The sequence below is a fragment of the Henckelia pumila genome, chromosome 2 (assembly GCF_033568475.1).
Source record: "Henckelia pumila isolate YLH828 chromosome 2, ASM3356847v2, whole genome shotgun sequence".
NCBI classification, from domain to species: domain Eukaryota; kingdom Viridiplantae; phylum Streptophyta; class Magnoliopsida; order Lamiales; family Gesneriaceae; genus Henckelia; species Henckelia pumila.
Genome location: NC_133121.1, coordinates 132,062,413 through 132,077,366, shown reverse-complemented (window position 1 = coordinate 132,077,366; position 14,954 = coordinate 132,062,413). Strand labels below are relative to the sequence as shown.

Sequence of the window (14,954 nt, the reverse complement as noted above, 5' to 3'; positions counted from 1 at the left end):
AATAACAACATTAGTATAATTAATGGCTTCTGAGTTCTGACCCCCCACCACCGACTTTGTGCATGAAAAACAACAACACGCGGTTTGAGTTTGGGGAAAGGCATACGAATTAATTAAAGCAAACCGCACATAATTAATGCGGTAGGAATATTAAATTAAAAGCAACTCCAAATCATAATTAATTAAAGCTTCTTTTAATAATATAAACATATTTATAATCGTACAAATAAAAAAGAAAGCAAACATATCTGAATTCTGATGACTGGTAAACTCCAGTTCGCCACGTTTTGAGCTCAAGAATCTGACGCCAATGCCCATTTCGCCACGTGTTCTTGTCTCTTCCTTCCTTAAATCTGTCATAAATTTATGTGAGTCCGAAACCGACACAAGAACAAATCTTTAATCTCGTCGAACGATAACTCAGTTGAAATCTACATATCTGCTCGATTGTTAATTTTCGAGGTTTCACTAAAATTATGGAACGTTTCTGGACTTTGATCACCTTCCTTCATTCTCTCGCTGGGTAATAAATTCATTTTCTCATTTTGAGCTATTAATTTGTACATATATCTATCTTGTTGAGTGTAATTTATATTTTTTATTTAATAATAATTTGGCAGGCCCGGAATGATGCTGCTCTATCCACTGTGAGTCAAGAAATGTCAATTCAATACATATATGTGTCGATTATTTATTTGTTGCATATATAACATTAAATGTTTTTTTTATTGCATAGGTATGCATCGGTGATAGCTATAGAAAGCACATCAAAGCTAGATGATCAGCAATGGCTTGCGTATTGGATCCTATATTCTTTTCTCACTCTCATGGAGATGTTGCTGCAGCCCGTCTTACAATGGTAATATATACTCTATATATTTTGTTTTGTTTTAGTTTTCACACGAATTAAGAAAAATTTATTAGAAAGTAAATTTTATATAAACTTTTTATGATTGCATAATTTTTAAAGTGTAGTTAATAGTTGTATATTAGTAAAAAAGTGTAAAAAAGTATTACTAAATATGGTGTATGACTATATATTGAACAAACAAAAAAAAAACGTGGACAATATAATTGAAACGAAAAAAGTATATTTTTTTTCATGAAAAGTTGAATGTTCATGTATTTTAATTCATTGGGAATACCGCCCAGCGCTAGGTGGCCGTCCATCGCTTCGGTTTTTAGATAGTCAAGTTATGAAAATTAATGCATTAATTGATCGTTTAGATCGTGTAATCATCGCACCTAGACGACTCATAATTTGTCTAGGTTGCCGTTTAACGTAACATATATGTAATTTTTTAATTTTATGTTTTGAAAAAACTTTATTTGATATTTGTCTATCAATTTGTAGCGAATGAAAGACTAAAAATATGTCATGTATTTCAAGTTTGAATTTAAATTGAAATTATTGAATAAATATTAAATTGAATAAGAATAATTAGATATTTTAGGCTAAAAAAACTAATTAGGTCGATTAATTCGATAAAGATAAATTATTATTATAAAAATATTAAGAGAGATCGATCAAAATAATTAGATATTTATCTTAATAAAAAAACCGTTTAGGCAGCTGCCTAGCGCTTAGGCAGTAGATGACCGTTCAACTAAAAAACCGCCTAGGCAGCTGTCTAGCGCCTAGGCAGTAGGTGACCGTTCAACGTTTTTTAAAACATTGACTAGGATGTCAAGGAGATTCAAGAATTTGGAAAAGGGTTTTTGAAATTATAAATTTTTTACATTTTGTTTCTTTAATTTAATTTATGCTAGTTGGGTGCATGTGTGAGAATTAATGAGCATGGTGTGTTGCAGGATACCGATATGGTATGACATGAAACTGGCTCTGGTAGCATGGTTGGTGTTGCCTCAGTTTAGGGGAGCTTCTTTTATATACAGCAAATTGGTGAGGGAAAAGCTCATCAACAGATATGGAGCAACACACTTCAAGAAATCTCCCAACGGAAAGGCCAAGGACAAATTGGGCGATTTCGTTGATACTAAGAAGGTACACAGATATTCCATCTTCAGAAAAATAAGATCTACTTCGAAATGATTTCGTAAATCTTGATTTGCTGGATTTTGTTGAAACAGGAAGAACAGGAGGCTCACCATTGAAATATATATAATACTAATAACTGTGTTTTTAAGGCATTTGAGATGGTCAATTTAGTTTTTGTGTGTTTGTTTTTTCTGTATTTGCAACTTTTATTTTAAAATGTAAGACGAGTTTGTGTTTTGGTTGCGGTTATCCTTAAGTTTACGTTCAATGTTGACAGTAATTGTTTGAAGCCCACAATTAACATCACGATTTAGAACATTAAATCGGACGATAGAATTGAAACAAGAAAACGGATCAAATCAATTAAAGCCATTTTACCAAGAGTAGTGTACGCACAAGAAATTCATGTGTAGAGGATATATGTATATTTCGGTTGTTTTTTTTTTTTTGGGGACAAAAGATGATACATGTTTTTGTTGTGTAGTAGAATTTAAGGTGCGAGAATTGAGATGTGGGCCGAGTGCTAACTACTTTCATGAACAAGAATCAAGAGTGCGATAATAATGAAGCAGAGTGGCTATTACAGATTTAGGAGTCTAGTGGAAAGGGAAATTGAAAAAATAAACTAAATTTTCCATGTACATGTAATGATTAATTATTAAATTATCACAGCAGAGGCTAATGGTATCCCCTCTTCAAGTAGTTTACAACGTGATTTGAGTTAGAAGTGCACCTTCAAGCACGTTGGGACCGTGGAGGTGCAGCAGTGAAATCGAGTACTGAATAAAATATGACTGCGGAAACTCCTGCAATTTCCGAAACGCTGGGACGAGGACGACTTTCTTTATGATGTCGTGGACTCGTGGCTCCTGGACGATGCTCTTTACTATGTCTTGGTTCCAACAGTTTTCTCAAGAGAAGAACCAGTTCCATCCGTCTGTCTTCACAGATAACAATATCCATATCTTTCAAAGACATCATACGCAAAAGATAGTTAAGTCAGTCGGTGACAGATCTCAGGTTCCACCCCATGACCAGAGTCTAAGCTTTTACAAGAATTCAAGCTTTCCATATACACCAATTTGTTGGGACGATTATCACAAGGACACTACATTTCACATTTATTGCTTTCAAGGGCATATATCAGCAGGATTCAAACGGCAATCTTTAGGTGGAGTAGAATTGGAAGATTTTATCCTTTTAAGAAGTAAACTGGCATCGGATGCTGAACAACCCTGGGTCATTTCAAGAGCAACTGGGACAGGAGAATTTTTACTCATCTCTACAACCATTGTCCCCTGAAAACGGAGAAAAGAGATAATCTTAAGTCAGTCAATTGTGAGATTGAAGAATGACTATGAGTGAACCCACATGCATCCTTCATTTGAAAATCTTTGATCGACATTATTTGCAAAATACACTCGTAACAAAAAACTAAACAACTGTCCCAATTTAACCATCAGGCAGCACATCCGTCTACCTTTTGAAGTAGCAAGCGGAGTCCACAAATAAACCAATTTCACAGTTTTCATGAATCATGGTTGAGTTTGACCCAACATGATGATGAAGGGCACACAGGATTGATTATTATTAGCTGTGGTGTCAAATGTTTAAAATCCAAAAGCTGTTATAGAATTTGTAAAACGAAGAGGTTATTCAATAGTATCCGGATTTACTCCAGGTATTTAGAGACTGTATGTTTTAATCGAAAATAAACATGTGGTTAAAAGCTGACAAAATATGGGATCATCATACCTCAAAGTTAACTAGGAATATCTGGAACTGTTTCATTGTTTCCTTCATATCTTTGACCTGTCTGGCGTCTGAAGAAGCTAGAGCGCTTGAAACCTCTTGAGGTGAGAACCCTATTCCGCGTTGTACAACCTAGAGGAGAAATTGGTTATTCGACGTTGAATGTCAGGGAAAATTATTCCATTCAAACACTACACTATTATTAATATAGCCAGATTCAATAATTTCCACCTACATCGTGATCAACGAGGACCTCAGAGATCAGGCTACCATCATCAACATAAACTCGAAGTTCATATGTGATCCTTTTTTTGTATTGAAATCCCTTCACGCCAGTCAGAAAGCACTGATAAAGAAAATAATAATTACGTGTAGATCAAACAAAAAGAGTGAACAGATGAGACAGAACATAATAGAACATATCCTAGTTGCCGAAGCAAACCTCCGGACAGCTAGAATCAACAGGAACAAGTTTTCAGTTTAAACAGCAATTCAAGGCAATCAATTAGGTGAGGCAAGCACATGGTACACTCTAAACTGCTTAGTCAATATAGGGTCATAAATACTTTTTAATTTGTGATCGGTTGTCTAACCAGGCTTAAAATTAAAATACCAACATATGCCATATACCAGAGCAAAAGGCCCAAAACTCAATCCATCGCCCATATCTGTGTTAAATAGATACTCTTATCAATCAACTAAGATAAATGTCATATTCTAACTTTTAGGTAACAAAAAACCAATGATATGTAACAACACCACAAATGCAACACCAACAAGTACATAGATTCAGAGAAAATGATATGCTCAGCAAAGAACTGTACTGGAATATGGAGATCAACAAATGCAGAGTGCATTAATCTATTAAACCTTTATTTTTCCTCGAACGACCGAAGCATTGTCGTTGTCCTCGATCGATGTCCATTTAGCGGATAAACTAGCCAAGTAAGTGAAGGGAATTTCCTTCTCGCCGGAAAATATATAAGGATGCATCAAATCATCGGTCACATATATTTCTTCAACATCCATGTATACTGAGGACGATGGGTCAGGCTCAGCATTATCGGGAACCGTAACATCTTCCCCATGCGTGTAATCATTATGGCCATCTGATGAAATCAAGGCAGATAATAAACCTAAGCAAATTATTAAATTACAGTGACAGAGAATTGGCAACAGTATACACATCCGCATCATACATACCATGCACAGTTGCCTCTATGGGCTTCGTGCCTTCCATCATGTGTCCTTGAAACACTTCTTGCCGTCTGGTTGACGATGCATTATGATTAGAAACATTTGTACTCGTTGAAACTACATCTTCCCTAAACACTGCATCAAGAGGGGTACGAAAAGAAGTTCCTGTGAAGCATAAATAAAAGTAAATCAGGGGAAACTACAGTAGTACCAGGAGAAAATTTATGATTGACTACTTTACAATTCTTATGAATTAGAGTACCTTGCCCAGCTGCCATTAAAGGTGTACCAGCAGCTCTATCAACATTTTGTGGAGTAGCACAATACAGTTGTGGCTGTACAGGAAAAGATGAATTACGAGCACAATTATTTGTACTCAATGAAGCGACACGGTCATGTATAGGTCTGACATTAGGAGGGGTGATAAACTCAGTTTCTGCAAGACCATAAATGAAAATTATGTTAACTGACAAATACTGGTAGAAACACTATCGTACAAATTTAGAATCATCTACGATGGACATACCTTTCCCAGCAGTCGGTGACGGCATGCTTGTAGACAAGTCAGTGTGGCGCACAACATTAACACGCTTCGGAGCGCAGGGTGCAGAAAATGTATGAGACTCAGGATTATTCCCACTCCCTGGGACTCCATACGCTTGTCTGTTCCTGTTAGCAGCAGGGATGCCAGATGGATTTTCTGCAGAGTATGAATGTATGATAGCATAAAAATCAGAACTATAAAACCAAGAACAATGAAAACCACATGTTCTACTTTTATACATGCTTGGAGCCGTTCTAAACATGTTAGGATCCTAGAGCCCTGCTATGAAACTATATACCTTGTCCACCTCCTGGTACAGTTATGGTGTTTTCCCTGATGCTTCGATCTGCATGCCCTGGAACAGAAGCATTATGTGGTGACCAGGCTGCAAGAGTTGCTCTAGTTGCCAGTGGAGGAACCACACCTGCCCTAGTTCTGAGGGTGACAGGGCATCGACAACTCAGCCAAAGATATCAAAGACAATTGTATCAAGTATAAAATTTCAAGATCAATGACTGCTACGAGCATCATATCGATTTCCTAATAAACAATCTAAACAGAAGTAAATAATTCCTCGGTAATGTACAACTGCCCTTTTAAAACATCATAGACAACATAAATTTAAATTCCAGGTTTTTCCACCAATCTAAATCATATGAAAGGTGGTTTAGATAAATATCTGATGTGGAGGTCACTTGTTGAGTACGCAAAATTCAAGTCATACTCCCTAATCGTAAATGGAAAGGAAATTCGAATTGCTCCAACTTAGATATTTTTCATATTGCCAACCCTCCAGTACAGACGCTGGTACACTTCCTACCAAGCTGTCTGTCCAACCATATCGGTGCATTCTTGAGATAATGCTAATACATCCATAGTAGAACATACAGAAACTGAAGAATACAGTTGAAAAATCAATCTCTCTTCTTGTTTATCCCATGTTTAATCGATTTCTTAGGCTTTATAATGAAAAGAATGGCAAAACTTCATCCACCTAAGAACGGTGAGAATCAGATGAGTATTTGAAAGAAAGTAGAAAAAAAAAACTACAGGCCAATTACACACCTCTTCCCCCTTGGTGGCTTATTTATTTCATTACCGAGCCTCTGCCGTGCAGCAGCCAATTCATCAACAGAGCCTCCTAAAACTTCCAGAACTTCAGGGACCAACATTAACAGCCCATGCCTTACGTTAACATTCGAAAGAACTATCTGCATTAATTTGCCAAAATTTGAGTGAGATCCGTATTTAGCCAGCAGCTGCCACCTCCGATTTGGCTAAAAAAAAGGTAAACAGTAAGTAACAGAATGGAAACCTTAAGTCCTGCAGGGGACATAACTTCAAGATCTTTGATGGGCCTATATTCCATACCAAACACACGCTGGACGCCATCCGTCATAGACAACTTGAGACACCTCTTGATTCCTGGTCCAGCATTCTGGTACCTTCCACGAAGAGGGCAGCTGATATTCACTATTTCATCCACCTATAGAATCCTCAACTCGCAGACAATTAGCTCTAAGCATATAGTTGGTTTAGATACGCAGCACGCACAAATCCATAAATCTTTCATCACTTCTAGATCCACCCTTGTGTTTAGGGACCGCAGACAATATTGGTTTCCAGCAAAAATGCATGCAGGTTGTGTCAAAGGTTATGGTTCCAACAAAAAACATGCAGGCAATATCAAAGGTTATGGTCAGTTCTTACACTTGGCTGCCACAGCCATGCTATAAAGTATCCCCTCACACGAGCTTTTAGTTTAAAAAATTGAAAATTAGAAGTTAGAACTACTAATGATGTTTACAGTATATAAAAGAATAAAGAAAGAAAAAAATACCACGGAGTAATTTCATTCCAGCATACTGATCACCAAAAAAATTCACACTAACATATCAACTTCGCAGATGTTGAACCACATTTTCATAAAATGCAAGTGGGGTCTTTGGCATTCTTCAAACATGTCCCCGTTCAATAGCAGTTTAATGTTATAACATAATTACTCCCCAGCAACTAAATAGAATGTACATCAGTTCTAACATAAATAAGTATATTCTAGCAATATCTACCTGCAAGACAAAAGGCCCCTTAAGATCAACCAAATTCAAGGAATGCACGTTCGAGGGAAGCACCCCAGCACCGCAGTAATTCATGTCCGAGCACAAGAACTGCCCAAAGCAAAGCTTCGCCTTTGATGCATCATCCATCCCCTGGAACCCGGGAACTGATGACTGTAGCGAGATCAAGCAAGAATCCAGCCACTCTCTCTTCAATCGTAGCCCTATTCTTTCTAAAACCCCATTAACCGGAGAATCTGAAACCCTTAAATAACTACCAGTATCACTCTGATTATTGCCGCTTGTTGAGCTGTAACCGGAGCGGTTGTTGGAATTATTGTTAAAATCACATTCTTCGTCGTCAGATATGTCAAGATGGATGGGTTCAGAGGAGAAACGAACATTTGTATTACCGCCGTTGGTGGTGGAATTGTTCGTGTCTGGGGTACGGTTCGAGGAATTGATGTTGACGGTTTGGAAATCAGTCTCGATGTCATCTATGATGATATCTTCTTGCTCGCCTTGATAAGATGGAGACCTTGGGGGTGGTGGCGAGGGCTCTTCTTCGTCGGAAGAGCATACCACACGGAGGCGCCTCCTGCTCATTCTGGCTGAATCTTTTTCCCGCTCGTTCTGTTTCGGAACCTAATAGGATTTTAGTGTGCTAACTGCTAATTAAGGTAATAAAGATTGTGATTTATTACTTAAAAATTGTTGGGAAAATTGAAAAAAAAAAAAAAAAATCGCACTTACCAATCAGTCTCATGTCAGCCAAAACTTATAATATATTTTTTTCCTTTTAAAGTTTTATCTTTTTCTCCAGGTTCAAACGAACCGAATCGAGCCAAATAATGGTAAAATGTTAAAGTTTGAATGCAGCTCATTATAAGTATATTCGAGTTCGAATTTGATTCAAAACTCAATAATTTCAAATATTTTGGCTCGAACTCGGCTTGAAATATTCGAATCTATTCGTGAACTATTGCTCTAATATTATGGTTCGAAGCTCGAAATTTTCGAAAAAGTTTGAAATGTATATATATTTATTATAATTATATTATATTAATTAACTATTAAGGCTCGCGAACTATTCGCGAACTTCGAACAAAATAATTTTGGCTCGAGATCGGCTCAAAAACAGTGTTCAAATTCGGCTCGCGTGCGATAAGTTCGAATACAAATCAAATATTTATCGAATATGCTCGAAAAGCTCGTGAACTTGTTCGGTTCGATTGCACCCTAGTCTCACCTCACATTCTTCTCTCTTCCCCCAATTTATTTTCCCGTTTCTTTCCTGTCGGAAGAAAAAACCCTAGTCTTCTTCTTCATCCTTCAAGACTACGGGCCGCGGAAAGTCATGGACGACACGATGAAGATTTTGAATTGGGTTACATAAGGCGAATCAGCGATCAATTGACCTAGGTAGCCAAATTTTTTGAGGAGCATTAAAGCAAAGCAAATACTTTCTTCTTTTTCCTCTTATTTTTTTGGCTCGATTTGTCCATTAATTGAATATTTGTTACTAAATTTTTATTGATTTATGGTACTCCATTGAATTTGTGTGTCTTTGTAAAGAATTTTCCAACTTGTGGTTTGTGGTTGTATTGTATTCTCGATCAACGATGACACCAAAAAAAAAGTAACCTTTTTGATTTTTTAAGTTTGTGTTTGACTTTGAAGGGATGATGTTAGCTAGGAATTTTCAACGAGAATTCTATTAGCCAATAATTTCCATCGACCGCAGTAGATACTTGAATAAGGTAGTGTAGATACTTGAATTAAGTAGTGTTTGGAGAACTTTTGAGAAGAACTTCTCAGCTTTTTCTTCACAAAATTTCAAATTTTTGTAAAGAAAAAGCTATGAAGTGTTTTTTAGAAATTCTCACAAACACTACCTTAGAAGATGCAAAAGCAATTAACCCGATCTCATATTGTTTGCCATTTGCGATTGACAGCACTGACAATGTAGTATTTAAAACAACTACTTTAAGATTATTTTTTCGATTAGAAAGGAAAAAAAAATGACTTCCATCTTTCTTTGTGCATTTTCTATTTCTATAAAATTTTTAAATAAATATTCTTGGTTTATAGTCAGCATAATTATGCAGCAGTCCGCCAGTGGTAGGAAAACAATGAAGTGTTTGAGAAGATTAAAAAGATTCGGAGTCATGATATGCCAGGAATTTGCCTATGGATGATGAATTATTTGATGAAGACGAGAATAAAGGAATTCGTATGTCAGGCTTGGATGATATGGGAAGCAAGATGTCGGACATTCCATGATAAAGGAAATCAAGGGTCGAGACCCTGGATTGGTAATGCTTTGGTTTATTTGGAGGATTATCGGCATTCAGTAAGAGAGTGCACCGTAACTCAGACCCATGCTGTGAATGCCTCTCCAATTGTATGGCACCCTCCACCTGAGGAGTTATATCGCTTGGATATTGATGCAAGTTTCCAAGAACGATTGAACGAACAAATATGTGTGGTGTTGGAGGACTGATTCGTGCCCATGATGGTAAGGTGATGGCGGCATTCGGAAAAACTTTGCCAATGCCAGACATTATAATTATCGGAAAATTATATGTTATTCAGGAAGATCTCAAAGTTGCTCGCTCGAAGGGTTTTCATAGCATTCAAGTATTTTTAGATTTATGTTTGGCAATGTAAGCAATCAATGAGCCTTTAAGTTATTTAAGGTATTGTAGTAATTCAAAATTTATTTTAAGATAATAATATGTTAAACATGATTAAGGGTTAGTAATTAACCAATTCCGGGGTTTAATCGGGCTTCAGAATTAAGAATTGAACTTTCAATATTTGAGCCAGATCGGACGGTCCGAAGAGGAATTCGGACAATCCAAACTCAACCACCGGGGGCTCCGAAGGTGATCTTGTTGACTTCGGAGTTAAGGCAAGTTCGGATGGTCCGAAGTAGGATCGGATGGCCCGAACTTCTCCTGTGCCAAGCAAGCAGGATTACTCAGCCATGGATTTTGACAAGTGTCGGATTTAGGACACTTCGAACGGCCCGAAGTGACGATCGGACGGTCCGAACTCGACGTGTCTCGCATGCAGGCAGTGAGTTGGATCGGACGATCCGAACTCCAGTTCGGAGGGTCCAAACCGAAAATTTTCCTATAAATAGGGCTTGTTTGATTTCATTTTTAATTACGAATTTCCCAGTTTTCTCTTCAGTTATATAGTGTGAGATATACACTTAAGGGCCCTAACGGTTATAATAGAAGCTCTGGAATAACCAAGGTGTGGTTATAGTCATCCGGGACTAGCGACTCCAAAGGGATTACTACGGATGAAGGTATGGTCCGGGAATCTATTTAAGTTTTGGAAGTACTTATTAGCTTAGTTAAGGCTTATAGAACTTGTGTAGTGATACGGTTAACTTTTGAATATAGGCTTGGAACCTAGGATCCTAATATACTTGAACTAGCCTAGAGGTACGTACACATTGACTGAGATTGCCAGCGAATATACATATTTATGTGTTGCATTTATTTGGCATTATTATATGGCATGATATATGATTTATCGTTTTCCATATTCATATGTCATGTGCATATACACGTTGAGCCTATACCTTGTTATACCTGATTATAGAGCCACTCAGCTCTATATTCGTTAGTCTGTCACTGAGAGTACCGCGAGGGCGAGGACATGTATGTTTGACTACTCTGGTGTACTAGACGAGTGTGATTGCACCCAGATGTTGATCCGTGCGGTGGCAGCACTCATGTGGCGCCAATACTAAGCATGACTTTTCAGATGACCCTTTACTAGTCATCATGTTGCATGCATCATATATATATGTGTACTCATGTTTATGTACTGGGCGTTAGCGCTCACGTCCTAGTTGTTATCTTGGACACCCTATTCCACGGGGCAGGTTGCAGGATGGACGGAGCTGGTAGTTCGGGGCAAGACTAGGGAGCAGGAGCCTTGAGGAGTTAATTATACAGCAGAATTCGATATAGCTGTATAATGTTTATTTTTAAGTTTTTCGATATGGTTGTATCATTACAGTATTAAGCTTGGATTTGTTTTACTAAGCTGATATGTAAATTATGGATTATGTTTCCGCATGTTTTACTCTGTTAAGTATTTTTCTATATTAAGTTTAATGCATGTTATTAGTTTTCAGTTAGTAGGTGATTCCATCCAGGGTCACTACAGGTACGCTGGATTGTGTGCTTTAGAAATAGAGTCTCTTTGCTCTAGTTTCAACCGTATCTCTTTTTTCCATTCTAAAAGGACGGCTAATGTAGTAATCTATTTTTTAGCGAAATTTGCTATTTGTTCGCCAATAACTTTTTTGTGGGTGTTTGGGAATTTTTCTTTGTGGTTGGATCAACTTGTAACTTGTGATTCTCATTAATAAAGTTTGCAAGTTTCCCACAATATATATATATATATATATATATGTTGTATACATATACATTTATGCTAAAGAGATTTTAATTATAATTTGTTTTTTTGAATGATCGTTGATATTTACTAAAATTTGAGGGTCCAATCAAAGTTTTGGGTTCAACCTAAGTCCAAAATTTTAAGTTCGGATGTGAATCCGAAATCAAGCAAAGAGTGTGAAAGGGGGCTAAGAGGATGTCCTGGCGTAGCCCCTTCGACGCCCACGTCAGAGACGTGAACGAATAAAAAACAGTGCTTGGACGCCCTTCAAAATAAAAGTAAATCCGTCTCAAATGAAGTGAGCAAATATATATGTGATAATTACATAAATATTATATGATGATGTTGTGCAAAACCGGATGCCCGGGTTATCAGGATAGCAAGGTGGGTCTGACGAGTGATCCGGGCTGGTAATGATGGTGAGTAACGTTTGTTGGAAAACGGTGTTCAGATCAATTCGAATTGATACCCGGTGCAGCGGAAGTTTAAAAATTTTAATTTTATTATATGGATTGATTCCATATCAAGGGTATCAAAACTTTTACGATTAAATATGTGTAAGTAAAAATAAATATTCACAATTTAATTTTTACCTTAAAATCTCAAAGCAAGATTATGGACACCAACAGAATTTAATCTGCTCTTCTTGGAAATCCCGGGAACCGATGGCGTCACGATCAATCACCGAAATTAGGTCCACGAACGAAAAACAGAAACCCTCTGATTGATTGCACTAGAAATCAATCAGAAGTTTTACGTAGAGAATAAACAAATTTGATCTGTTAATTCGAATTATAATTTTTCACAAAAATCACAGTCCGAATTTTCTCAAAAGGGACAGAGGAATTTTCGAAAAATCCTCTTGAATAATATAGAGTGAATTTCAAAAATTGCAGTATTCAATGTGTGTAATTTTCGAACCCAACACCTCTATTTATAGATAATTTCTAATTATAATTGTATCAGGACTCTAACTCCTTAAAGCCCACAATCCATAACTTAAGCCCAACAAGCCAAACCTGTTGTTATAGAAATTAATATAAAATTCATCGTGACTCCGATTGATAAACTGATTTCACCAATGTGCACAGAAACCATTTCTGCATCTTTTAGAGTCAAGATAATTTTTCTGAATCCGAATTCAGTGATTTCCAAAAATGTCCATCCCTATGTCATTTTAGGAAATCACACTCTCTTTAGTTAAGAAGTACAACTTTTCTTTTATTAAATTTAACTATCTCTACGGGGTTTTAGTAATCAATTACTTGTGTAACCCTCAATGGTTCAGGAATACAGCTAGCCGTGGGCTCACAACTCCTTGTGACTCGGAACAACAATTTCCGACTTACCCATCGAATCATGGTAAGAGCGCCTAGTAACATCGCCCCATGATTCCCTAGGTATTACTGAGAGTGTCTGCAAGAACCAGTAGATTTTGGTTAGCGTACAGTACGGTCTCTTCATCCATATATCCCGATCGAATCAACAACCATTGGTGCATCGAGAGTCGTTCTAGATTCGATAACTATGCATAACATCTTGGAGATCAATTAGTGACATCGCATGTGTTATTAGGAAAACTCATTAACCTAAAACACATCATGTACTGTGGCCAGAGATTTGTCACACTAATATCTCCTCAGATCGCATAGGATATCCACACTCGCAAGTATGTGGTGAATCCTTGACAACAAAGCATCGACTCCTATATGTGTCGTAATTGTACCCAATCCCGACACCTGATGACCCCAATAGAGTCGGTAAACGAATCAAAGTACAGTACTAGCATATAGAGTCTCAATGATGTTTCAAGTAATAAGAACTAATGGTGTACAACCAAAACCGCGAACTTTATCCACTCGATAAATGATAACCACTTGGAAAGTCCGGATAGGGTAGTTCGATCATTCATCATATGAATATCCATTTGCATGCTTTGAACATCTCTATGTTCCATACCAATGAAACGTGGTACTCGGCATCGCAAATGCTAGTCTCAATCTCAAGCGATCCTTATCCTTATTTGCGGACGGCTCAATTGACTAGGAACAGTTTAGAATATACAGTGACTATAAGATGTGTTTCATGATAGTCATCCCCATGTACTACCACATCTTACATACACTATAGTATATTCAAGGTCTTTATCAAAACAACAATAGTATATCATAATATAACAATATGAAGAAAGATAAAGTCAATGCCATTATAAAAGTGTAAATTATATTAAACAAAAGATTGTTTTACATAGAGTCATAAAAGCCCTTAGCCACAAGTTGGCTAACCGGGCACCCACTCTTTCAATCTCCCACTTGCCCTAAAGCCAACTAGTCATACTACGTAATCCCATTGCTTCGCGATGTTTGTCAAACAATGGTCCTGGCAATGGCTTAGTAAGCGGATCAGCGATATTGTCTGTAGAGGCCACTCTCTCGTCAGTAATGTCTCCTCTTTCCACGATCTCCCAGATGATGTGGTATTTCCTCAGTACGTGTTTGGACTTCTGATGAGACCTTGGTTCCTTTGCCTGAGCAACGGCACCCGTGTTGTCACAGTACACCTGGACTGGACCAACAACTTTAGGAATTACACCCAACTCTTGGATGAATTTCCTTATCCAAACCGCCTCTTTAGCAGCAGCTGATGCTGCAATGTATTCTGCCTTAGTAGTGGAATCCGCTGTGGTTTCCTGCTTGGAACTTTTCCAAGAGACAGCACCGCCATTGAGCACGAATACAAATCCAGAGGTTGATTTCGAGTCATCCACGTCACATTGGAAGCTAGAGTCGGTTTAGCCTTCCAACTTCAATTCTCTCCCTCCATAAACCATGAATAAATTCTTAGTCCTTCGCAAGTACTTAAGAATATCCTTCACGGCTTTCCAATGCATTTGACCGGGATTGGCTTGATATCTGCTCGTGACGCTCAGAGCATAGGCCACATCCGGTCTGGTAGATATCATCCCATACATGATACTACA

The 14,954-nt window shown here is 37.5% G+C and overlaps 2 protein-coding genes across 3 annotated transcripts; one reads left to right on the top strand and one right to left on the bottom strand.

Moving 5' to 3' along the window:
- Nucleotides 1-272: 272 nt before the first annotated feature.
- Nucleotides 273-2,235, top strand: LOC140884925 (HVA22-like protein e). 2 transcript variants are annotated; one of them, XM_073291826.1, is made up of 5 exons: nt 273-523; nt 621-647; nt 737-859; nt 1,813-2,005; nt 2,092-2,235. In XM_073291826.1, exons 1-5 carry the CDS (start codon nt 477-479, stop codon nt 2,113-2,115), a joined length of 414 nt encoding a protein of 137 aa, XP_073147927.1. In that variant the 5' UTR covers nt 273-476; the 3' UTR covers nt 2,116-2,235. The 2 variants fall into 2 exon arrangements, with proteins under 2 accessions (XP_073147927.1, XP_073147925.1); XM_073291824.1 differs by having other exon boundaries at nt 1,813-2,235.
- A 324-nt stretch (nt 2,236-2,559) lies between these two features.
- On the bottom strand, nt 2,560-8,167 carry LOC140883858 (recQ-mediated genome instability protein 1). Its single transcript, XM_073290456.1, has 11 exons — nt 7,562-8,167; nt 6,808-6,978; nt 6,558-6,703; nt 5,791-5,927; nt 5,475-5,648; nt 5,211-5,384; nt 4,955-5,113; nt 4,622-4,860; nt 3,987-4,097; nt 3,755-3,883; nt 2,560-3,297 (listed from the first exon to the last, which is right to left on the bottom strand). The coding sequence occupies exons 1-11, from the start codon at nt 8,153-8,155 to the stop codon at nt 3,130-3,132; spliced, it is 2,202 nt and encodes a 733-aa protein (XP_073146557.1). The 5' UTR covers nt 8,156-8,167; the 3' UTR covers nt 2,560-3,129.
- Between the last annotated feature and the right edge of the window lie 6,787 nt (nt 8,168-14,954).

Excerpts from the sequence above, each read along its gene's own strand:
- LOC140884925 (XM_073291824.1), top strand. The coding sequence starts at position 477 with ATGGAACGTTTCTGGACTTTGATCACCTTCCTTCATTCTCTCGCTGG. Across the intron at positions 648-736 it reads ATGATGCTGCTCTATCCACT|GTATGCATCGGTGATAGCTA; the intron begins GTGAGTCAAGAA and ends TTTATTGCATAG. Across the intron at positions 860-1,812 it reads CTGCAGCCCGTCTTACAATG|GATACCGATATGGTATGACA; the intron begins GTAATATATACT and ends GGTGTGTTGCAG.
- LOC140883858 (XM_073290456.1), bottom strand. The coding sequence starts at position 8,155 with ATGAGCAGGAGGCGCCTCCGTGTGGTATGCTCTTCCGACGAAGAAGAG. Across the intron at positions 6,704-6,807 it reads TGTCCCCTGCAGGACTTAAG|ATAGTTCTTTCGAATGTTAA; the intron begins GTTTCCATTCTG and ends AAATTAATGCAG. Across the intron at positions 3,298-3,754 it reads TATTCCTAGTTAACTTTGAG|GGGACAATGGTTGTAGAGAT; the intron begins GTATGATGATCC and ends CTCCGTTTTCAG.